Source organism: Eucyclogobius newberryi, unplaced genomic scaffold, assembly GCF_026437365.1.
Source record: "Eucyclogobius newberryi isolate DKJ021-1_F unplaced genomic scaffold, fEucNew1.0.hap1 SCAF_20, whole genome shotgun sequence".
In the NCBI taxonomy this organism is placed as follows: domain Eukaryota; kingdom Metazoa; phylum Chordata; class Actinopteri; order Gobiiformes; family Gobiidae; genus Eucyclogobius; species Eucyclogobius newberryi.
The window spans coordinates 30,482,398-30,507,353 of NW_027315835.1; the positions used below are offsets into that span (position 1 = coordinate 30,482,398).

The window sequence follows — 24,956 nt, forward strand, 5'->3', positions numbered from 1 at the left end:
CATGATCGTGTCATCAGCATAAAAATGACTATTTGCATGTTTTATATTTTCTCTCACATTGTTTGTACAAATAGTTGAAAGGAAGAAGGCATATTACTACACAATTTATACACAAGGCAAGTCAAAGTGCTTCACACAACAGGAAAAATGCATTCAAATAAAAAACAGATAAAGACATGAAAGACAAAAGTACAAATACAATCCTTTCAGTCAGATTCACAGCAAAAGAAAATAGTTTTTTTTTATCTTAGATTTGAACATTGTCAGAGTAGAACCTGTCTCACATCTTCAGGAAGACTGTTCCAGATTTTAGCTGCATAAAACTGAAACACATATTCTCCATGTTTAGTCCTGACTCTGGCCCCAGCAGGAGGCCAGTCCCTCGAGGTCCTCAGAGTCTAAGATGGTTCATATGGCACTAGGGTTAGGCACTTTGGTGCTAGGCCATGGAGAGACTTGTATACAAGTAGAGCTGCTTTAAAGTCTCTTCTCTGAGCCACAGGGGGCAGTGCAGAGACCTGAGAACAGGACTAATGTGATGTACTTCCTGGTTCTAGTCAGGACTAATGTGATGTACTTCCTGGTTCTAGTCAGGACTAATGTGATGGTACTTCCTGGTTCTAGTCAGGACCGGAGCAGCAGCGTTCTGGATGTACTGCGGCTGTTTTACAGCTCGTTTGGAGAGGCCAGTGAGCGGCCGTTACAGTTTAATCTACTGGAGACAGATCCATGGATGAGTCTCTTCAAGTCTATACTTTTGATTTTGGCAATGTTTTTTAGATGGTAAAAAACAGCTGATGTTATTAATTTGATGTGGCTGTTAAAGTTCAAGTCTGAGTCCATTATTACCCCCAGATTTCTAACTTGGTTTGTAGGTTTTAGAGCAAGACTCTGGAGGTGATCGCACTTTCTCTTTAGTAGTAAGTGGTGCTAACAAACAGCGCAGATTTTAGAAACCTAGTGGGTAACACTTTGAGGCAGCATGTAGAAACCGCCATGAAACATTAAAGAAGATTAACTCAGACTGGTGATGATGTTCTGGACAGTTTTGTCAGTTACAGGTGCAAAGTGAGTCAGCTCTAAGTGTCTTGGTACTATGGGAGTTATTATTTGTGCTGTGAAATTTATAGCATTTTCAATGCCCTGAACCCTGTCGCCCACCACGACAACTGTTGTGATTTTGGGCGTTAAAAAAATAAATTGAATTGAATTGAATTTAACTTTGTCATTAAAGAATAATGAAAACTCATTACACTTAAATGTGAAAATGAGTTCTAACGGGATGATTTTACTGAGATGCTTTCAGTCGTATGCACAGACTTTGATGGTTTGGTCATTACAGGTGATTTCAATGTGCATGTTGATAATGTTTGTGACAGAAATGCTAAAGAGCTTGACGCTGTCCTTGAAACCTTCAGTCTTACGCAGCATGTGAGAGGCCCCACCTACAGCAGAGAGGCCCCACCTACAGCAGAGTGGCCCCACCCACAGCAGAGTGGCCCCACCCACAGCAGAGTGGCCCCACCCACAGCAGTCTGATCATTTCTGTGTCTTCTTTGACTGTTTTTTCCAAATCACCGGCTGGTCCTGCAGCTGTTAAGAGGCTGGTCCTGCAGCTGTTCAGAGGCTGGTCCAGCAGCTGTTCAGAGGAGACACATGAATGATGGCACAGGTGCACTGTTTATGGAAATGATAAACTTAGAAAATGTCTCATGTTCTAATGTAAATGATTTGTTGAACTCTGTTACATCTAGTGTTTTGAATGTTCTGGACACCATCGCCCCTATGAAGGCTAAAATGGTTGAAAGGCAGAAGGTGCCATGGAGAATTTATGATTTGATCAGGGCACAGAAAAGGGAGTGCCGCAGGGCTGAACGGAAATGGCGCAAGTCAAAGCTCCAGGTTCAAAAAGAGATTTACAAAGAGAAGCTGAACATGTACAACCTCATTTTATGTAGAACTAGGGAAAGATATTTTTCTGAAATAATTGGAAGCTTCAGTAACAACTTGCATGTCCTGTTTGCCACAGTAACAGATGAACAAACCCTCCAGCTCAGCTGCCGTTAGAACTCATTTCCACATCCAAGTGTAATGAGTTTGCATTATTCTTCAATTACAAAGTTCAGGGCATTAAAAATGCTATAAGTCCCACAATGCAAAAAAATAACCCTAAAACCACCTAGACACTTAGAGCTAACTCACTTTGCACCTGTAACTGACAAAACTGTCCAGGAGATCATCACCAGTCTGAGGGTTGGTCATAAAGCCTCTCCTAAAGAAGAGCAGGGGTTAGGGGTCAGGGGGAGTGGTCATAAAGCCTCTCCTAAAGAAGAGCAGTCTTGATGCCGCAGCACTGAGTCATGACCGGCCCATCTCTAATCTGACATTTTGGGGCAAAGTCCTTGAAAAGGTTGTTACAACAGCTCACAGATTTTCTCTTAATAAACAACTCATTTGATGTTTTTCAGTCAGGTTTTAGACCTCATCACAGCACTGAGACTGCTGTTGTCATGGTGACAAATGACATCCACCTGAACACTGACATTGGAAAAAGCGTGCTGCTTTTGACACTGTCCATCATGGGATCCTCTTACAGAGACTAGAAGACTGGGTGGGCATCACTGGCACTGCCCTAAACTGGTTAAGGTCCTATCTGGAAGACAGGAAGTACTTTGTTGAAATTGGTAGCTGTGTCTCAGACCACATGACCCTGACCTGTGGGGAACACCAAGGGTCAATCCTGGGACCCCTTCTGTTCAACCTCTACATGCTGCCATGAAGTCAGTTGATACGCAGCGAAACACTCAGATCTATGTTTCACTTTGTGGATGCAAAACAACCAGCTCCAGCTGAACTCAGACAAGACAGAAATCATCGTGTTAGTGGTCACCTCCAGAGTCTCGCTCTGAAACCTACAAACCAAGTTTGAAATCTGGGGGTAATAATGAACAATATGGCAAAAATATAGTGTCTTAACCAGATTTAAAGAGACTTATCCATGGCTTTGTCTCCAGTAGATTAGACTGTAATGGCTTGCTCAATGGCCTCTCCAAACGAGCTGTAAAACAGCTGCAGTACATCCAGAACGCTGCTGCTCAGGTCCTGACTAGAATCAGGAAGTACATCACATTAGTCTTGTGCTCAAGTCTCTGCACTGGCTCCATGTGGCTTAAATAATAGAATTTAAATCATGTCTAACATACCATATGAACCATCTTGGACTCTGAGAACCTCAGGGACCGGCCTCCTGCTGGTGCCAGAGTCAGGACTAAACATGGACCGGACTCCTGCTGGTGCCAGAGTCAGGACTAAACATGGACCGGCCTCCTGCTGGTGCCAGAGTCAGGACTAAACATGGACCGGCCTCCTGCTGGTGCCAGACTCAGGACTAAACATGGACCGGCCCCCTGCTCGTGCCAGAGTCAGGACTAAACATGGACCGGACTCCTGCTGGTGCCAGAGTCAGGACTAAACATGGACCGGCCTCCTGCTGGTGCCAGAGTCAGGACTAAACATGGACCGGACTCCTGCTGGTGCCAGAGTCAGGACTAAACATGGACCGGCCTCCTGCTGGTGCCAGACTCAGGACTAAACATGGACCGGCCCCCTGCTCGTGCCAGAGTCAGGACTAAACATGGACCGGCCTCCTGCTGGTGCCAGACTCAGGACTAAACATGGACCGGCCTCCTGCTGGTGCCAGAGTCAGGACTAAACATGGACCGGACTCCTGCTGGTGCCAGAGTCAGGACTAAACATGGACCGGCCTCCTGCTGGTGCCAGAGTCAGGACTAAACATGGACCGGCCTCCTGCTGGTGCCAGACTCAGGACTAAACATGGACCGGCCCCCTGCTCGTGCCAGAGTCAGGACTAAACATGGACCGGCCTCCTGCTGGTGCCAGAGTCAGGACTAAACATGGACCGTTCTCCTGCTGGTGCCAGAGTCAGGACTAAACATGGACCGGCCTCCTGCTGGTGCCAGAGTCAGGACTAAACATGGGGAATCTGCGTTTCAGTTTTATACAACTAAAATCTGGAACAGTCTTCCTGAAGATGTGAGACAGGCTTTGAATCTGACAATGTTCAAATCTAAGCTAAAAACGGTTTTGTTTAGCTGTGCATATGACTGTAAGAATTTTTATTTTTGTTTGCATTCTTCTCTTTCATGTCTTAATGTTTTGTGATTTCTGTCATGTCTTTGTGATTTGAATGCATTTTTTCCTGTTCTGTGAAGCACTTTGAATTGCCTTGTCTATGAAATATGTTCGACAAATAAACTTGCCTTGCCTTACTGAATGTGTATGCTCCAATGGGGAGTAATATCACCTTCTATTAGATATTGTAGACCTGATTTCAAACCACTTTGAGGGAACCCTTATCTGTGGCGGCGATTGGAGTTTTTGCACGCAACCTACATGTGAAACTCAAGAGGTACTGAAGGAACAATAAATAAGAAGTTACATAAATAAATGATGAATACAAGACTGATTGAGCTCTAGTGCATGCCAGTATACCTATTTTTCTAATCCATGTACAATCTATTCCAAAATAGACTATTTCTTTATGAGCACTTGAAAACTCAAACCCCTCCTAGTTGGAATGAAGCCATCGTGTCCCTGATACTTAAAGATGGGACGGACCGACACGGTTGTGCAACTCAATTATGTCCAAGGTAATGGAAAAAGTACTCAATTTCATCCGCAATGATCGGACAGGATTTTTAAAGATTGCATACGACAATCCTTACACATAATGAACCATACACAAAAACAACAAAGCAAGGCTGTGATGATTAGTTTGGACGCTGAGAAGGCTTTTGATTCTCTTGGCTAATCTTTATTTAAAGTGATAAGTAAATTTCAAAGACGATTTAATATAAAAACAATATTGGGGCTCATTACGATGGTCCAATTTCAAGAGTTAAAATCAATAGTCATCTGACAGATGGTAAGTCAAGGCATTGAAACTATAGGGGTTTTGCCATGATTTTTCTGTCTGGTCCAGACTCGTTTGGTTTGTGTGGAATGAAACAGTCTCGAGATTTGTATAGTAGGGCAAAGAACCCCGTATCAGATTCAAAACTTTAAAATTCTCAAAGGAAAAGGGAGGCTGCAGTTTGCCTTTTCTGAATGTTATTGTTGTTTCAGCTTGGGTTGGAGCGATGCTGTACTTGTGTGATCCAGAGTACGGGGCTCAATGAAAGGATATTGGGAGTGGTGTTGTGCCAGGGGTTTCTGTGCAGGCTTTACTGACTGATAACAAACAGGTGGGTCATTTAGAAGAGGTGTAGAACCCTTGGGTGAAATCTGTGCTTAGAACATGGAAGGAGCTGATTAAAACATAGAAAGTAAACAAAGATGTTAAAATCTTAAACAGCACGGACTCAAGATTTAAAGTCTGGACAACAAAGGTTTTGGCCAGATTGTAAAAGAGAATCACTTGAAAAGCTTTGATATGTTGAAAATAATCTTTTGACTTGGAGAAGCAGGACTTTTATAGGTATGTAAAAAAAAAGTTACCCTTACCAAGACATTACCGTAAACAGAGCAATGACCACGATAGCCCTTTGACTGAAATATTCATTAAACGCTTATAAATCAGAACTTTCAAGGGGATTAATATCTAAATTATACAAATGTATTAACAATTTGGGCAGCCACGCTTCTGATTACATAAAAAATGGATGGGACAGAGAGGGTCACATTGTTCTGGCTAACAGATAATTGTTTCCAATGTATATTATGTATATGTCAATTTCAGTGGAGAATCATAAAATCACATGTTTCGAGGGAATTCTGCTGGAAAAATTGATCACAGGTTAAAAAATGGCATTCAAACTTAATTTGGAAATGAAAAAATACATTAGAATTTGTATATGTGTGTTTTTATCATATTATTACAAGATAGTGGTCCAAACAATCTGGGCCCTATGACTTTTTGGTGTCAGGACATTTGAGCTTTCTTTGCGTGTCCACAATTTTAAAGGGCTGAAAGTTGAATGAGGAATGCTGGGAGACTGGTAGAAAGTAGACCACAGGAAGAATACCAACTCTTATTAAGTATTCAATAACTTAGGTTATTTATAATGACAAGAAGATAGGAGATGTTTATTACCATGTGGGCATAGAATCGAAAATATCTCGGACTACACATATAGTAGACTAAAATCCATCCATCCATCCATTTTCTTCTGCTTATCCGGGGCCAGGTCGGGGGGGCAGCAGTCTTTGCGGGGACTCCCAGACTTCCCTCTGCCCAAACACTTCCTCCAACTCCTCAGGGGGGATCCCAAGGCGTTCCCAGGCCAGCCGAGAGACATAGTCTCTCCAGCGTGTCCTGGGCCTTCCCCGGGGCCTGTTCCTGGTGGGACATGCCCGGAACACCTCCCAAGGGAGGCGCCCAGGAGGCTCCGAAACAGATGCCTGAGCCACCTCAGCTGGAGGAGCAGCAGCTCTACTCCGAGCTCCCCCCGTGCGGCCGAGCTCCTCACCTTATCTCTAAGGGAGCGCCCAGCCACCCGACGGAGGAAACTCATTTCGACCGCTTGTATCCGCAATCTTGTCCTTTCGGTCATTACCCAAAGCTCATGACCACAGGTGAGGGTAGGAACGTAGAGTGACCGGTAAATCCAGAGCTTTGCCTTTCGACTCAGCTCCTTTTTTACCACAACAGTCCGATGCAGCGACTGCATCACTGCAGACACTGCACCGATCCGCCTGTCAATCTCACGCTCCATCCTTCCCTCACTCGTGAACAAGACCCTGAGATACTTGAACTCCTCCACTTGGGGCAAGGACTCCCCACCCACCCGGAGAGGGTAAGACACCTTTTTCCGGTTGAGAACCATGGCCTCGGATTTGGAGGTGCTGATTCTCATTCCAGACGCTTTACACTCGGCTGCAAACCGTTCAAGTGCAGCTGCATGTCCGGGTTTGATGGAGCCATCAGGACAACATCGTCTGCAAACAACAGAGATGAGATCCTGTGGTCCCCAAACCGGACACCCTCCGACCCCTGACCACACCCTCTGACCCCTGACTGCGCCTAGAAATTCTGTCCATAAAAACTATGAACAGAACTGGTGACAAAGGGCAGCCCTGGCGGGGTCCATCATGCACTGGGAACAGGTCTGACTGCTGGCAATGAACACAGCTCCTGCTCCGGTCATACATGGACTGGACAGCCCTGAGCAAAGGGCCCCGGACCCCGTACTCCCTGAGCACCCCCCAAAGGACACCCCGAGGGACACGGTCGAAAGCCTTCTCCAGATCCACAAAGCACATGTGGACTGGTTGGGCAAACTCCCATGAACCCTCGAGCACCCGATGGAGAGTATAGAGTTGGTCCAGTGTTCCACGACCAGGACAAAAACCACTCTGCTCCTCCTGAATCCCAGGTTCGACTATCGGTCAGATTCTCCTCTCCAGGACCTGGAATAGACCTTATGAGAGGCTGAGGAGTGTGATCCCTCAGTAGTTGGAACACACCCTCCGGTCCCCCTTCTTGAACAGAGGGACCACCACCCTGGTCTGCCAGTCCAGAGGCACGGTCCCCGACCGCCACGCGATGTTGCAGAGACGTGTCAGCCAAGACAGTCCTACAACATCCAGAGACTTTAGGTACTCAAGGCGGATCTCAAACTCCTCAGTGGGTTAGGGTTAACCCCACCCACTGAGGAGTTTGCCAACAACCTCAGTGACGTCAGCTTGGGTGATGGACGAGCCAGCCTCATGAGTCCCCGGGCTCTCCTTCCTCTTCGGAAGACATGACGGTGGGATTAAGGAGGTCCTCAAAGTATTCCTTCCACCGTCCAACGACATCCTCAGTCAAGGTTAGCAGGTCTCCACCCGCACCGTAAACGGTGTTGGTGAAGCACTGCTTCCCCCTCCTGAGGCGCCGGACGGTTTGCCACAATTTCTTTGGGGCCGACCGATAGTCCTCCTCCATGGCCTCCCCGAACACCTCCCAGGCTCGGGTTTTTGCCTCTGCGACAGCACGAGCTGCGGCCCGCTTGGCCTGCCGATACCAGTCGATGACCTCAGGAGACCTACAAGCCAGAGTGATAGGCCTCCATCTTCAGCCTGACGGCATCCCTTACTTCCGGTGTCCACCACCGGGTTCGGGGGTTGCGGCCACGACAGGCACCAGAGACCTTGCGACCACAGCTCCGAGCAGCCGCATCAACAATGGAGGCGGAGAACATGGTCCATTCAGACTCAATGTCCCCAGCCTCCCCTGGGATATGGGAGAAGGTCTCCCGGAGGTGCGAGTTGAATATCCTACTGACAGAGGGCTCCGCAAGATGTTCCCAACAGCCTCACAATGCGCTTGGGTCTGCCAAGTCTGTCCGGCTTCTTCTTCCGCCAGCGGATCCAACTCATCACCAGGTGGTGATCAGTTGACAGCTCTGGCCCACTCTTCACCCGAGACTAAAATCGCAATTTCAAAACAAACATTTAAAATGTCAGTAATCAAATCAAATCAATCTCAAACTTTAGATACTGTACATCAGAGACTGTTTATCAACGGAAGAAGCAAAAACATTTATTTTCCATGATCCTCTGAAATCATAAACTGCATATTCAGCTGGTCCAACACATCGTCCACAACAATAAAACCTTTAGAATTTCTCAGCTCTAAAAACACTGAACATAAAACATAATACAAGTTGATGAATTGGAACAATCTTATTAAAACGTTGTCTAATGTATCGGATCAAACATGGCCTTCACTGAATGACTTTGTGAACTTTAGATCTAGGGAGGGCAGAATGACCAGAGGAGCGTTTAAAGACCACTGCATCCTTTCACGCAGAAGAACTGTTTTTGGACAGGCCGTCTTCTCCATCAGAGCTTCAAAGTGGAAAAATTTATGGGAAGCCATTCAAGTGTTTCCCTTGTTCCTTTTATTTAAAAATAATGCTAAAAAGAGGCTTGTTGAAACACAGACTTGTGAGCACTAGTTGTATATAAATGTATTTGTCTTTGCAGTTTTTTTGTATGGTTTTGTAATGTCTGATGTGGGATTTTTGGATCTGGCTCGACCTGCGCCCCAATGCAATATGTCTGTCATAATGTGCTTTGTTAACATGAGCTGTCTAAGTCCTGCCTCATGATTGGAGGATCCACCCTTCCATCACTGCTGGGTTGGCTGCTGCTGTCTGGCTGGTTGGACTCATTGTTCAGCTCGCCTCCAGATCAGACATGACTCCTTTTGTTGTCTATGCTTGTCCCTATGTATGTGAGACACAAGACATCCCAGTTAGTTTGGGCATTCGATTTTGTCATTTATGTTCTGGTGGAGTATGTTTTTGTTATGAAAACTTCAACATTAATATGTACCTACATTTATTATTTATTAAACCACTAAATCACCATTCAACATCTTGGTTTCGTTGCCTTCCCTTTTCCCTAATCGAGCTGGGTTTATTACAGCTGGATTAAAGCAAACAAGATCAGCTCAAAAATGTCTCAGCAGCAGCCCATCCAGTTTGTCAGGCAAGGAGGGGAGGCACCAGGCAGTGTCATTTATGACAAATCTGGAATTTACGGAATTTCGATGTTGAATGCTAGCACTGTAGACCAAGTACTACCGCTAGCAGAGCAGGCTTGAGCCAAGACTGAAAATCCAAGCTGGTAGTTACGGCTAGTCGAGCAGGCTTGAACCAAGGAACTGGAATCCAGGCTAGTGGCGAAGGCTAGTAGCAAAAGCTAGTAGTGAAAGCTATCTGAGCAAGTTTGAGCCAAGGCCGTAATCCAGGCTGGTGGTGACAGCTAGCAGTCTTGACCAAGTGCTACATGCCAGGGTAACCAAGAAAAAACTCCCAATAAAGACGGTAATCTATGCAAAACAAACTGTTTAAACAGAGGTTTATTTGTTGAGACAAAAACATATTTTGGCTCTTAAGACTGTCTGGATACAATTTAAAGGGTTTGTGTGTCATCTTGGATTAAAACGTGTTTTTAAAAGGTTACTGTTTCGAAAGGGACGCTTTTCCACTGAAGAAGGTCTAGAGGCTGGACTTTCTGTCTTTGTTTCCATGGCTCTTCCTTCAAAGCTTTTGGAATGCCCTGGTAGAGGTGATTTTAATAAAGCTGCCACCCATGGTCTGTCTACTGCTACAGTGTCCTCAGGGGGACAATAGACACTCACCTGGATGCCACTTTACTGTCAAACTGAAAAAAAGTACTCTACATGCTTTCTTGTGTTCTATGAATGTGTGGTTGTCCAGGTTTCACAATCTCTCCCTCACCTGGGACAGAGGGCTGTAAAGAGCATATCAGAGTGGATGTTTTACAGGGTTTTCCTTTTTTTTTATAATTAAGATTTTTTTTAATCAAAATATATTCCACAATGAAAACTAAAACACAACTGAACCCAGAGAAGTGTCCCAGTTTGTCAAATCTGTCCATTTTCAAACTGAGTCAGAATGTAATTTTTTTTTTTTTTTACAATTTTTCGAATGTACATAATAATGTCAGTCTAGTCCTTGATTGTCGGTGCATTTTGTGTCCACCATATTTTGTGAGTTCCTTTTGTGCTGCCGCCAGGAGAATGCTCCAAAGATAGCTGCCGATTGTGTCCATGGCAGGAGTCCTGAGGCCAAAATACATAGTTCTGAAATCCATTCGGATGGTGATGTCATAAATTGTCTGCTAGGTTTTGCTGATCTCATTCCAATACTTGTGAACAACAGGACAATCCCAAAACACATGACATTTGCCTCCTGGCTGCCACATCCTCTCCAACATTCTGAATTATTATTATAAAGAAACGAGACACACTTTTCCAAAACAACTCCAAATATGTGATCCTGTGGTTCTCCACTGAGATGTACATATACTTTCCCACTCTTCATCTTCCAAAGTGGCCGTCTCTTTCCCATTCACACCTAATATATTCAGTAGAGTGACTGCCCAGATTGTTAATACCCATCCATCCATCCATCTTCTGCCGCTTTATCCGGGGCCGGGTCGCGGGGGCAGCAGTCTGAGCAGGGACTCCCAGACTTCCTTCTCCCCAGACACTTCCTCTAACTCCTCCGGGGGGATCCCGAGGCGTTCCCAGGCCAGCCGAGAGACAAAGTCTCTCCAGCGTGTCCTGGGTCTTCCCCGGGGCCTCTTCCCGGTGGGATATGCCTGAAACACCTCCCGAGGGAGGCGCCCAGGAGGCATCCGGAACAGATGCCCGAGCCACCTCAACTGGCTCCTCTCGACGTGGAGGAGCAGCGGCTCTACTCCGAGCTCCCCCCGTGTGGCCGAGCTCCTCACCTTATCTCTAAGGGAGCGCCCAGCCACACGGCGGAGGAAACTCATTTCGACCGCTTGTATCCGCGATCTTGTTCTTTCGGTCACTACCCAAAGCTCATGACCATAGGTGAGGGTAGGAACGTAGACCGACCGGTAAATAGAGAGCTTTGCCTTTCGGCTCAGCTCCCTCTTTACCACAACGGTCCGATGCAGCGACTGCATCACTGCAGCCGCTGCACCGATCCGCCTGTCGATCTCACGCTCCATCCTTCCCTCACTCGTGAACAAGACCCCGAGATACTTGAACTCCTCCACTTGGGGCAAGGACACCCCACCCACCTGGAGAGGGCAAGCCACCTTTTTCCGGTCGAGAACCATGGCCTCGGATTTGGAGGTGCTGATTCTCATCCCAGCCGCTTCACACTCGGCTGCAAACCGTCCCAGTGCATGTTGCAGGTCCGGGTTTGATGGAGCCATCAGGACAACATCGTCTGCAAACAGCAGAGATGAGATCCTGTGGTCCCCAAACCGGACACCCTCCGACCCCTGACTGCGCCTAGAAATTCTGTCCATAAAAATTATGAACAGAACCGGTGACACAGGGCTGCCCTGGCGGAGTCCAACATGCACTGGGAACAGGTCTGACTTACTGCCGGCAATGCGAACACAGCTCCTGCTCCGGTCATACAGGGACCGGACAGCCCTGAGCAAAGGGCCCCGGACCCCGTACTCCCGAAGCACCCCCCAAAGGACACGCCGAGGGACACGGTCGAAAGCCTTCTCCAGATCCACAAAGCACATGTGGACTGGTTGGGCAAACTCCCATGAACCCTCGAGCACCCGATGGAGGGTATAGAGCTGGTCCAGTGTTCCACGACCGGGACGAAAACCACTCTGCTCCTCCTGAATCCGAGGTTCGACTATCGGTTGGATTCTTCTCTCCAGTACCTTGGAATAGACCTTACCCGGGAGGCTGAGGAGTGTGATCCCTCTGTAGTTGGAACACACCCTCCGGTCCCCCTTCTTGAACAGAGGGACCACCACCCCGGTCTGCCAGTCCAGAGGCACGGTCCCCGAACGCCACGCGATGTTGCAGAGACGTGTCAACCAAGACAGTCCTACAACATCCAGATACTTTAGGTACTCAGGGCGGATCTCATCCACCCCCGGAGCCCTGCCACCGAGGAGTTTGCGAACAACCTCAGTGACTTCAGCTTGGGTGATGGATGAGCCAGCCCCTGAGTCCCCGGTCTCTACTTCCTCTTCGGAAGACGTGACTGAGGGATTAAGGAGATCCTCAAAGTATTCCTTCCACCGTCCGACGACATCCCCAGTCGAGGTCAGCAGGCCTCCACCCGCACCGTAAACGGTGTTTGTGAGACACTGCTTCCCCCTCCTGAGGCGCCGGACGGTTTGCCAGAATATCTTTGGTGCCGACCGATAGTCCTCCTCCATGGCCTCCCCGAACTCCTCCCAGGCCCGGGTTTTTGCCTCTGCGACAGCACGAGCCGCGGCTCGCTTGGCCTGCCGATACCCGTCGATGACCTCCGGAGACCTACAAGCCAGAGTGGCCTGATAGGCCTCCTTCTTCAGTCTGACGGCATCCCTTACTTCCGGTGTCCACCACCGGGTTCGGGGGTTGCCGCCACGACAGGCACCGGAGACCTTGCGACCACAGCTCCGAGCAGCCGCATCAACAATGGAGGCGGAGAACATGGTCCACTCGGACTCAATGTCCCCAGCCTCCCCCGGGACATGGGAGAAGCTCTCCCGGAGGTGCGAGTTGAATACCCTACTGACAGAGGGCTCCACTAGACGTTCCCAACAGACCCTCACAATGCGCTTGGGTCTGCCAAGTCTGTCCGGCTTCCTCCTCCGCCAGCGGATCCAACTCACCACCAGGTGGTGATCGGTTGACAACTCTGCCCCTCTCTTCACCCGAGTGTCCAAGACACGCGGCCGGAGGTCTGATGACACGACAACAAAGTCGATCATTGACCTCCGGCCTAGGGTGTCCTGGTGCAGATTGTTAATACATTTACACAATTTAGATATTAATCCCCTTGAAAGATCCAATTTATTTGCTTTAATGAATATTTCAGTCAAAAGGCTACGATGGTCATCATGCCTTTTCATTTCAAGGTTATAATCCCTTATTTGTAAATACTTATAAAAGTCCTGTTTCTCCAAGCCAAAGGGTTCTTTCAACTCATCAAAGCTCTTCAGATGATTCTCTTTTACAATCTGGTAAAAACCTTTATACCTTTGTAATCCAGACTTTAAATCTTGAGTCTGTGCTGTAGGTGTGGCTGGTCTTGGTTGCCGTGGCGATGCGCTCTTTTGGTTGTGATGGGAAGGACCTCAACTGAGTTAACAAGGAGCTCAGGAATGATCTTCTCCAAAAAGCTTTCTGTATCCTTTCCTTCCTTTCCTTCTTCTACGCCCACAAACCTCAGGTTAGGATCTTATAGTTCTCTAACTTCAGCGTCATCACTCTGGCCCACAGTGCCTCCATCTCAGCCCTTATTGTCTGCAGATCGTCCATGTTGTCTGAAACACGCTGCTCGACTTTCTGGATGCGTGCTCTGGTTATTCCTTCAGCTTTCAATTTAGCAGTCACTGCCTCTGACACTAGCGAAGCTACTTTAGCTAACAACTCGGCTCTCAGTTACTCCATGGCGCGCAGCACCTTAGTCGATGACCAATTACATGCTCTCCCCCTTCTGACGCAAAGAAGTCGCGAGAGTCTCCATCCGGACCGGCAGGACTTCACGTCTCTGGCGGGGAAGGAGCGTGGCTCTCAGGTTTGTTAGCCGTGTTAGCCTCGCTAGTCTCGTTAGCTTGTGATGCGGGCTGTTTTCCAATGGAGCTGTGGGCCATCAGCTTTGTTTGTTTTGTTCCTGTGGCGCCACAGGACTTGTGTCTTCCTTGTTTAGTAATTTCTTGTCCTTGTTCTTTGGGATTAGGTGGGTCAAACTACGATTTTAAATCCACGTTTAGCAGCAGTGGTGTGAGGTGCGTCAACTCAGTGTGTCACCATGACCGGAAGTTTTGTGTGTGTTTATACCACTCACCCTTCTTCCTGCGCAGCCAAAGGTATCTGAGACAGCCTCGACAAGTTCTTGGCATACTCCTCTTCTATCTTTATCCTGAGAGATCAGTAGCACAGTTATAAGCACAACGGTTTTACACCCTAACCCTACAACATACACATGTCTACTTCCTGAGTTTACCAATGCAGTAATAGACAGGAATGAGCCCAAACAAGAACTAATATGGATTAAAGCGGTTGTTTCAATGGTGAGCCATGGGTTAAATATACAATTGGGCATGTTACACATTGCTCCTAGCAACAAAAACACCTGTAAATTATTAAAAGGAGAATAGACACATTTAATGTAATACTGTGGATCATCACCAAGCAATAACTTTCTCCATGGAAACAAGCAATCAATCAATCAACAGAATAGTTACATAGTGCACTTTTTACCAAGCTATTCAAGACGTCTTTCTCTGTGGAATAACCAGGTTAAAGCTTTATTATGTAAGTGATATTTCTATGCAGAGGTTTGTTTCTCTGGCTGCACAATAGAGGATTTTTAACCCAATTTGTCGCTCTCCCTAGTCTCAGTGAGAGCGTGTGTCCCCCGCCCACCCCGTGATGTAGTCTCAGCGAGAGCGTGTGTCCCCCGCCCACCCCGTGATGTAGTCTCAGCGAGAGCGTGTGTCCCCTGCCCACCCTGTGACGTAGTCTTAGCGTGGAGACGGTGGGTATGTAAAAAGAGGCCGCTACACAGCGCATGACACAGCAGCACATGTCAGCGGCAGCATTGGAATAAAAGAAGTAGCATTTGAAGCTAACTGAGCCTAAATAGCCATGGTTTCTCTCGAGCGCAGGGGCGGGGGGAGGAGTGCGTGTTACAGGTACAGAGTGCTTCCTGGAGGATGCGTCCCTGTAAGTATGCCCCGTCCGTCTGCACATCCGAGGAAAGGGAGAGATGTTGTTCTATAGCTAAAGACTGCAGGAATCAATAAAAAAAAGGCACCAATAGCACTGTATAAAGGTTAAAAACTCTGAAAAGTCGATTTTGAATGATATGGGACCTTTAAGAAGTGTTCATGAATCCAATCGGCAGAGGGAAAGAAACTGTTGTTGTGGTGGGAGGTTCTGGTCTGGATGGACTGTATCCTCCTGCCTGGGGTGTGAAGGTTGAGAAGGGTCTGCTGTGATCCGACCTGCCCGATCCAGAGTCCTGGAGACGTACAGGTCCAGCAGAGATGGAAGTCTGCAGCCGATCACTTTCTCAGCAGAGGGCGCTGTAGTCTCTGTTTGTCCCTTGCAGTGGCTCCAGCGTACCACGCGGTGATGGAGGAGGTGATGGAGGAGGTTATGGAGGAGGTTAGGATGGACTCAATGATGGCCGTGTAGAACTGCACCATCATCTGCACTGTCAGCTTGGCTTTCCTCAGCTGCTGCAGGAAGTACAGGAGTCTGTGATGGTGAGGGGGGGCTGGGGGGGTGTGACTTTCCTGAAGTCCACGATCATCTCCCTCCAGAGGTCAATCAGTCCTATATTCTTCATTAATTTACTGAACTTTTTATTTATTGTTCCTCCAGTGCCTCTTGATTTGACATGTCTAATGTAGGTTAGATGCCGCCACAGATTAGGGATCCCTCAGAGTGGTTTACAATCAGGTCCATAAAATCTGTATAGAAGGTGATATCATGCACCGAACCCAAAACCCTTATTATATAAATGGTCAAGTGGATGGAAGTCCATTCCTAATAAAGGGCCATCAAAAGCTCTCCGGGCTCTCCTGGCTCCAATCTTCACAAAGAACTGGACACACCACCTTCCCAGTCCACGATCCGCTCCTGCCCATTTTAGCTCCTTTATGTCAGCTTTGATATGGTCGAATTGGGTTGCACCAAGCTCTATTCTAATTTCCGCTATTAGCGCTGCCATATCACGCTGTATTTCATTTTAAATTTTATGCATCATAATGGCCAGTAGTTGTAAGGAGATATCCTCTCCACCTTCGGCCAAATTCAAGCTTGGAGATACCACTTCGGGGACGGCGCTTTGTTCATCGGTGGGGAGCGGGTTTTAATCATCTGCGGGCCTGTTAGCCATGATTTCACCAGAGCCGTGGACCATCAGCTTTGTTTGTTTACTTCCCGTAGCGTGACCATTCTTGTGTTTTCCTAATTTTCTCATCTTTTGCTCTTTATTTCTTAAGTTCTCCTTTAATTTTGTGGGTAAAACATGGATTTTTAAAGTAACTTTTAGCAGCAGCGTAGCAAGCAAGCATCTACTCTGACATCATACCCGGAAGTCCTTCCGTGACTTTTCCATACATTTTTCATAACCATTTCCCAACTGTGGGCTTAGAGACATCCCGTGTTGAATAAAGCTTAAGTCCACGTATATGAATGTTTTAATTTCTTACCATTGTGAAATATACGCTACAATTCTGTACATTACTAACTTGCAAAACTTTACGAAACCAAAACAATTCCAAAACTTTTCCAGGGCTTGGAAATTGGATTGTTCTAACACGCGCAAGTGTGCAACCTTGGCGAATTAGTGTCGGAGGAGTGCGGGGAAAGATGTCAATGATGCGTGTGGTGCAAATTAATGAAACAGCGGGGAAAGCGGGGAATGAACGAGTGTGTGTTGGACTGTGCGCGCGGGCATGAAAAGGCTGCGCGGTTGTTCAGCAAACAAACGGCGACTACAAACAGAGACGGACTGGCTCCATCACTTTATCCCTCCCCTCCGGAAGGTTGGCATTGTGGGGCAACCTGGACAAGTAATCAGCTACAATGTTCATCTTGTCGGCACGGTGTTGGATGGAGAATCTGAAGGGCAGAAGTGCAAAATACCATCTGGTTAGGTGACTATTGTGATCATTCATAATGTTGCTCAACGTCAGGGCTCGATGATCAGTTTCCAGATCAAACTCCTGTAGTGGCAGGTAGTAGCGCAAGCTCTCCAATGGCCATTTGATGGCAAGGCCCTCTTTCTCCACAGCAGAGTAGCAGGTTTTGCGTGGCAAGAGTATTGGACGCTCCTCTCCAGGTTTCCCCTCCGAGGCCAACCATAGAGGCATCCACTTGTACTAAGAAGCGCTTGGTGAAGTCTGGACTCTTCAACACAGGAGAAGAGCACAGGTGGGCTTTGAGGGTGGTGAAAGCATTCTCAAAGACTTCTGTCCAGATGACAGGGTTTTGCTTGTCTTCGACAGTGAGTGCAGTGACTGTGAATGGTGGCAAAATGAATGGCATCACCATAAACTGAAATTGTCCAGCTGGTGTTTGGAATGCAGTGTAGGGCCATCAAGACTCCTAGATGGGAACTTGCTAGTATCTTTTGCAAAGGTCCAATGTTGTGATGTACTTGGCTGAACCAATCTTCTCCAGCAGGTCATCAATCCTTAGCATTGGGTATGCATCAAACTCGGACACAGAGTTCAGCTTTCAGAAGTCAATACATATCCTGAGTGATCCTTATTTATAATGGGTTACTGAACCCCTGGAAAGGTAGAGGACATTCAGATGCTAATCAGGTACTCAGGGTGGTTGAGCCAGGGTCTCACAAAGACAAAGAGGTTTCTAATAGCCCATTAAGATTCTGAATAGGCTAGCTCGGTAGATACAAGGGGGGAGTTTCTGTTGAAACAAACAACTCTTTCTACTTCAGGAAGGCTCCTCCCAATGGGCGGGTCTTACCACAGAACAGTATTAATATCGGAGTTCTCGACCTAAATTCTGTTATTGACAATGACTCTTGGATGAGAGTCGAAACGTCTATTTTTGCAAACTGAGTCCAGATGACTACAACTGAAGCTTTTTCTACTATGGAACACGCCTGGACGAATGAGGGATTACACCGACATATCCTGAGTGATCCGTCTTTCTTGAACACAATCACTACAGGACTGCTCCATTCAGAGTTGGAGGGTTCAATGACTCCCAGTCTCAGCATTTCTTCCTTCTTCTTCCTGCTGTGGAACCCGATAAGGCTGCTGTCGAATTGGCCGACCGTCCTTCAGGCGGATGACATGTTCCACTTACTTGAAGGTCTGAAGTAGCTGTGTGGCTTGGTCAGGAGGGAGATGAACCACCAGTGTTGGTCAGTCCTTCCAGTCCCATGTCCGGCTCTTACCCGTCCTCGTCTTCATCTACTTTCCTGACCAACAGAACTTTTGTTGGAGCTTGGACTGGACGCTCTCTCTACTCCTTCCGGAGGTTGACATGGTACGTCTGTTTTGATTTATTTTTCTCCGGATGGAGGACCATCTTGCGTGGACACAATAAACAGTTACCTCTGGAACATACTCCTGACTGCGGCAAAAAAGTCCTTCACCAAAAAATGTATGACACAAATTGCAATGAAAATCAAGGACTGGGCAGACATTATATTGGACAGTTGCAAAATGGACAAAATTGCATTTGGACTTGTTTTGGAAGGGGGCGGATTTGTGGGACGTTTCAGGGTCAACACTTTGCCATCACAAATGATTGGTCTTGGGCTGGAGATCTTCCAGGGACACAGGAAATATACTAATACTAAAAAAACAAATAATAATAATAATACTTATTATTACTATTAGTTTCTTTGCTCGGGAAAGTACATGTTCATAAACTTAATGAACATAAATGATAAGCAGTCTGTAAAAATGTCAGATTGTAGCCATGGGCTAAAATCAATGCATTGTCCAGCATTCACTCTCTCACACACTCTTTCATCTGTAAATAAGACGTTACACCTCTGTACTCTCACTTGAGCTATTTCGACCACTACTTTGTACTTCTACTTGAATATTATAATTTTTAAACAACATCACTCTTATTTGAGAACATTTTTTGTCTACTCTACCCCCTCTTGTTATTCTTGTAAGTGCCTAAATATGTGTAGGTATGGATTTCAAACTCTGAATGGAGAAGAGCAATATTCAGAATTACACTGAAGCCCCCATTTGAAAACCTCTTGGATATGCACTGTGCTGCCTTATGGACTGATCTAATACAGCTTATTGGAATAACACAGTGAGTTTAACTATGCATTGCATTGCATTTCACACAGATCTAAAGTTGGATATTAAGACTGTGAGTGTACACCTTTCTCGGATGAAGTCGGCCATCTCTTTCTGCATCTGTTTTCCCTTCAGCTGTTTGTGCAGCAACACCTCGAAGCCTGTGAGGGCGCTGTTCCCCTGGGTGTCTCGTCTGTCAGCCTGAAACACACACATGTGTGCATATACAATATAACTATAGATCTTTACACAGAGTGTAACTATACACTGATTCAACTAAGCAAATCCAGTAGGTCCTCTCGTCCTACTGGATAACTACTGCATGGATGATGATCTTTCAGTTTCAACGCAGTATTTAAACTCAACTGATGCAGTGAGCGGCTTCATTTTCTGAAACAACCATACAAAAAGGGAAATCCCATAGACATGGAAAAAGATGTCAGTATGATTGAGAAGGGTAAAATCATCGGCATCAAGCAGAGAAAACATCTAAAGAGAAGCTGAAACTAATCTACAACAAATCTGAACCCCAGTGAGAATTTTTAGGATGAGCTGGAGAAGGATTTGTGCAGTGGTTACTCTCTCCCACTATCAAGTTTAGTTGGTGAAAAATAATACTGGATGGAAATAAATATCTTAATATTGTATCAGAAGCCCATTATGATGACAATAAAAACAAGGCCAGTTACGTCGCCTGGGGTGGGTGCTCGATGGCAAGTGCCTGGTGGCACAGCCATAAGGGGCCGGTGCAAAGTGATCTGGGCGGCAGTCGACGGCAGGGGACTCGACGACCAGATCTCCGGACACAGAGACTAACTCTGGAGACATGGAATGTCACCTCGCTGGGGGAGAAAGCGCCTGAGCTTGTACGGGAGGTCGAGCGGTAACAACTAGATATAGTCGGCCTCACCTCCACGCACAGTTTGGGCTCTGGAATCCATCTCCTAGAGAGGGGCTGGACGCTCCACTTCTCTGGTGTTGCCCGCGGGGAGAGGCGAGGCTGGTGTGGGATTGCTTATAACCCCTCAGCTCAGCCATCCATGTGTTGGAGTTCACCCCGGTGGACGAGAGGGTCCACCGCTTCCTTTTGCCTTTGGGTGGGGGACAGGTCTCAATGTTGTGTCGGCCTACGGGCCGAACAGCAGTGCAGAGTACCCGGCCTTCTTGGAGTCCTTGGGAGTGGAACTGGACAATGCACCGACTAGGGACTCCGTTGTTCTTCTGGGGGACTTCAACGCCCACGTGGGCAATGACAGTGACACCTGGAGAGGGGTGATCGGGAAGAACGGCTTCCCCGATCTGAACCCGAGCGGTGTTCAGTTATTGGACTTCTGTGCTAGCGCATTGTGAGGGTCTGTTGGGAACGTCTTGCGGAGCCCTCTGTCAGTAGGGTCTTCAACTCACACTTCCGGGAGAGCTTCTCCCAGATCCCGGGGGAAGCCGAGGACATTGAGTCCGAGTGGACCATGTTCTCGACCTCCATTGTCGTTGCACCTGCTCGGAGCTGTGGTGGCAAGGTCTCCGGTGCCTGTCGCAGCGACAAACCACGAACCCGGTGGTGGACACCGGAAGTAAGGGATGTCGTCAGGCTGAAGAAGGAGGCCCATCAGGCCACTCTGGCTTGTAGGTCTCCTGAGGTCGTTGACGGGTATCGGCAGGCCAGGCGAGCTGCAGCTTGTGCTGTCACAGAGGCAAAAAAACGGGGCTGGGAGGAATTTGGGTAGGCCATGGAGGAGGACTATCGGTCCGCCCCAAAGAAATTCTATGGTGCGGGTGAAGACCTGCTGACCTCGACTGGGGATGTTGTCAGACGGTAGAAAGAATACTTTGAGGAACTCCTTAATCCCACCGCCACGTCTTCCGAAGAGGAAGCAGAGACTGAGGACTCGGAGGCTGACTTGTCCATCACCTGGGCTGAAGTTACTGAAGTTGTTGGCAAACTCCTCAGTGGCTCCGGGGGTGGATGAGATCCGCCCTGAGTACGTAAAGTCTCTGGATGTTGTAGGACTGTCTTGGCTGACACGTCTCTGCAACATGGCATGGCGGTCGGGGACAGTGCCTCTGGACTGGCAGACCGGGGTGGTGGTCCCTCTTTTCAAGAAGGGGGACCAGAGGGTGTGTTCCAACTACAGAGGGATCACACTCCTCAGCCTCCCTTAAGGTCTATTCCAGGTCCTGGAGAGGAGAATCTGACCGATAGTCGAACCTCGGATTCAGGAGGAGCAGAGTGGTTTTCGTCCTGGTCGTGGAACACTGGACCAGCTATAGACTCTCCTTCGGGTGATCGAGGGTTCATGGGAGTTTGACCGACCAGTCCACATGTGCTTTGTGAATCTGGAGAAGGCTTTCGACCGTTTCCCTCGGGGTGTCCTTTGGGGGGTGCTCCGGGAGTACGGGGTCCGGGGCTCTTTGCTCAGGGCTGTCCGGTCCCTGTGTTCATTGCCGGCAGTAAGTCAGACCTGTTCCCAGTGCAGGTTGGACTCCACCAGGGCTGTGCTTTGTCACCGGTTCTGTTCATAGTTTTTATGGACGGAATTTCTAGGCGCAGTCATGGGTCGGAAGGTCCGGTTTGGGGACCACAGGATCTAATCTCTGCTGTTTGCAGACGATGTTGTTCTGATGGCTCCATCAAACCTGCAACATGCACTGGGACGGTTTGCAGCAGAGTGTGAAGCATCTGGGATGAGAATCAGCACCTCCAAATCCGAGGCCATGGTTCTCGACCGGAAAAAGGTGGCTTGCCCTCTTCAGGTGGGTGGGGTGTCCTTGCCCCGAGTGGAGAAGTTCAAGTATCGCGGGGTCTTGTTCACGAGTGAGGGAAGGATGGAGCGTGAGATCGACAGGCGGACCGTTGTGGTGAAGAGGGAGCTGAGCCGAAAGGCAAAGTTCTCTATTTACCGGTCGGTCTACGTTCCTACCCTCACCTATGGTCATGAGCTTTGGGTAGTGACCGAAAGAACAAGATCGCGGATACAAGCGGTCGAAATGAGTTTCCTCCGCCGTGTGGCTGGGCGCTCCCTTAGAGATAAGGTGAGGAGCTCGGCCACACGGGGGGAGCTCGGAGTAGAGCCGCTGCTCCTCCACGTTGAGAGGAGCCAGCTGAGGTGGCTCGGGCATCTGTTCCGGATGCCTCCTGGGCGCCTCCCTCGGGAGGTGTTTCAGGCATGTCCCACCGGGAAGAGGCCCCGGGGAAGACCCAGGACACGCTGGAGAGACTATGTCTCTCGGCTGGCCTGGGAACGTCTCGGGAGGAGTTAGAGGAAGTGTCTGGGGAGGAGGAAGTCTGGGAGTCCCTGCTCAGACTGCTGCCCCCACGACCCGGCCCCAGATAAAGCGGCAGAAGATGGATGGATGAATTGAAGTAGCTAGCTAGAATGTAACAATTTTACTAATAGTCCTGTCTGTTTAATGCAGGCCAGGTGAGCCTAGTTTTGGTACAAAGAAAATGACTGATGGCGAGCTAAGAACCAGCCTGGAACCAGAACCGGAATACTGAGCTAACACAACATCAGCCTCCTGCGGTCTGGTAGGGGCTGTGTGCAGCCAAGTCCGCTCCCACACAAATCACCACCACTGAACTTGCAAATTCTTAAACTGGTTAAAACTGAGATTTGCAATGTCATTTCTATTGTGTGCATATTTTGCATTGGACTATTTATTTTGACATCTTGTTGGATCTTGTGATACAATTTATGGTAATATAGATTGTAAGCACTTCACTGTATGGAACAGAATATCTGCAGATTGAAAATATTGTAAGTATTAGGTTTTATGTTGTTTGTTAAATGCACTTAAATATATGGCACAGCCATGAAACTTAATTCATTTGTATTAATTTGTATCTGGGGTTAGAGAGCATACTGACACATATGCTACATCAACCTGCACCGTCGATCAAGGAATGGACAGACATTGTAACTGAAATATGGAAAATGGAGAAGATTACATTTGGACTTGACTTTAATTTGGACACATTTTACTGACTTTGGACCATCTGGGACATTTGTTTAATAGTTTGAGTGCCTTATTTTTATTTAGATGTTGACCAGACATAATTTTTAACTCTGGTCAAGTTCTGTGTTCTGATTTTCTATGTTACAAGTTTTTACATTTTGAAAAAAAGAACAAACCGTGATATAAATTATAGCCCAAATAATCGTCATAATACTTTTTACCAAAATCAAGCAGCTCTATCCTGAGTACTTGAAGATGACCTTGATTACATGACGATGAGTAAGCCTTACCCAGAAGTAGTCGCAGTAGCTCCAGTCGTTTGGCTTTAGCAGCTGCTGTTCAGACATGAAGGCAGGGAGAGGAAACGTCACACAGTTGACCTAATAAACAGAAACAGACCTCCAGAAAATTACACTTAAGTGTAAGGAGGAGGGGTATTTAAAGATAATGATATTTTATCATTCTTGCAGTTATAGACTCAATAAAAAAGGAAACAAAATATCTGTGGTCTGATAAGATCACGTTACATCCAAGCTCCTCACCGTGACCGTGTGGTCCTTGTGCCTTTTCCTGGTGGGCGACGTAGAGCCAGGACTCTGCTGACAGAAGAAACCATCAGGATCAAAACTCCAGTCTCCTGCTTCGCACATGATTCTTGATCAAACAGGGCATTCACAAAGCGGATTCACTGTCCTCAGCCTCTGTGCGGAAAGGCCATGTCAATACAATCAACCCAATGGCATTGGATGTTAAAGGCCCCAAATCATGCAAAGTCGACTTTTCAGAGCACAAACCCAAACCCTTTTAACCTTCTTACAGTCCTATTGGTACCTTATATATGTGCCCAAAGTGTTTTTTTGAGTAAATCCTGCAGTCTTTAGCTAGAGAACAGTCTCTCCTTCTCCTCGGATGAGCAGACGAACAGGAGCTACCCTGCGTAACTCACTCCGTGTGAGTTGCGGGGAACACAGCACGCTGTTTCAGCCCATCCTCCAGAAAGCACTCTGTAACTGTAACCCGCGGGGTTTGTGAGCGGGGTCCAAGATATGGGTGACATTTTATAACTATTATGTTATGGGTGTCGCACAACACTTGGGAAAAATAGCATGATATGGAACCTTTATCAAGCGGGCCTCCTTTAAAATTAACAGCATATTCCATCCATCCATCCATTTTCTACCGCTTGTTCCCTTTTGGGGTCACGGGTGACTGGAGCCTATCCCAGTGACTTCGGGCCTTAGGCGGGGTACATCCTGGACAGTGGCCAACTTGTCGCAGTTAACAGCATATTGAACCGAATAAAAAAATTTAAACAAAATGAGACAAGAAAGAATAGACATTATATATTTACAGGAGACCCATTTGAGCGACATTGAACATTCTGTATATATATGTGCTATCGTTCCTCCTGGGAGTGAGACCCCCTCTGTGTGGACCACCTTCCCTCTCTTAGTCAACATCCGACCACACTTCTCTAGTCCTAATGATATTCTGATATCTGAGCTGAGTAGATCCTGGTGGTGTGAATCAGGGAGTGAATGTCCTGCTCGCTCTTAGCATACAGCTTGATGTCATCCATGTAGAGGAGGTGACTGTTTGTGGCCCCTTTCCAGAGTCTTGTAGATTATTTGGCTGAAGGGGTTCAGACCTATACAGAACAGCAGTGGGGACAGCGCATCAACTTGGTATATGCCACATTTGACAGACACTTGTGC

General features: G+C 47.4%; 1 protein-coding gene across 2 annotated transcripts in view; it reads right to left on the minus strand.

The window, feature by feature from the left end:
• Positions 1-24,956, minus strand: part of LOC140368738 (growth arrest-specific protein 7-like) — a 71,084-nt gene that overhangs the window by 13,877 nt on the left and 32,251 nt on the right. Inside the window, exons 5-8 of one of the 2 annotated variants that reach the window (XM_072455793.1) lie at positions 23,784-23,840; positions 23,532-23,621; positions 19,373-19,488; positions 14,322-14,396 (exon numbers count right to left, since the gene is read on the minus strand). In XM_072455793.1, the coding sequence (XP_072311894.1) occupies positions 14,322-14,396; positions 19,373-19,488; positions 23,532-23,621; positions 23,784-23,840 (338 nt within the window). The remainder of the gene's footprint in view (positions 1-14,321; positions 14,397-19,372; positions 19,489-23,531; positions 23,622-23,783; positions 23,841-24,956) is intronic. The other variant, XM_072455794.1, reaches the window with a different exon arrangement.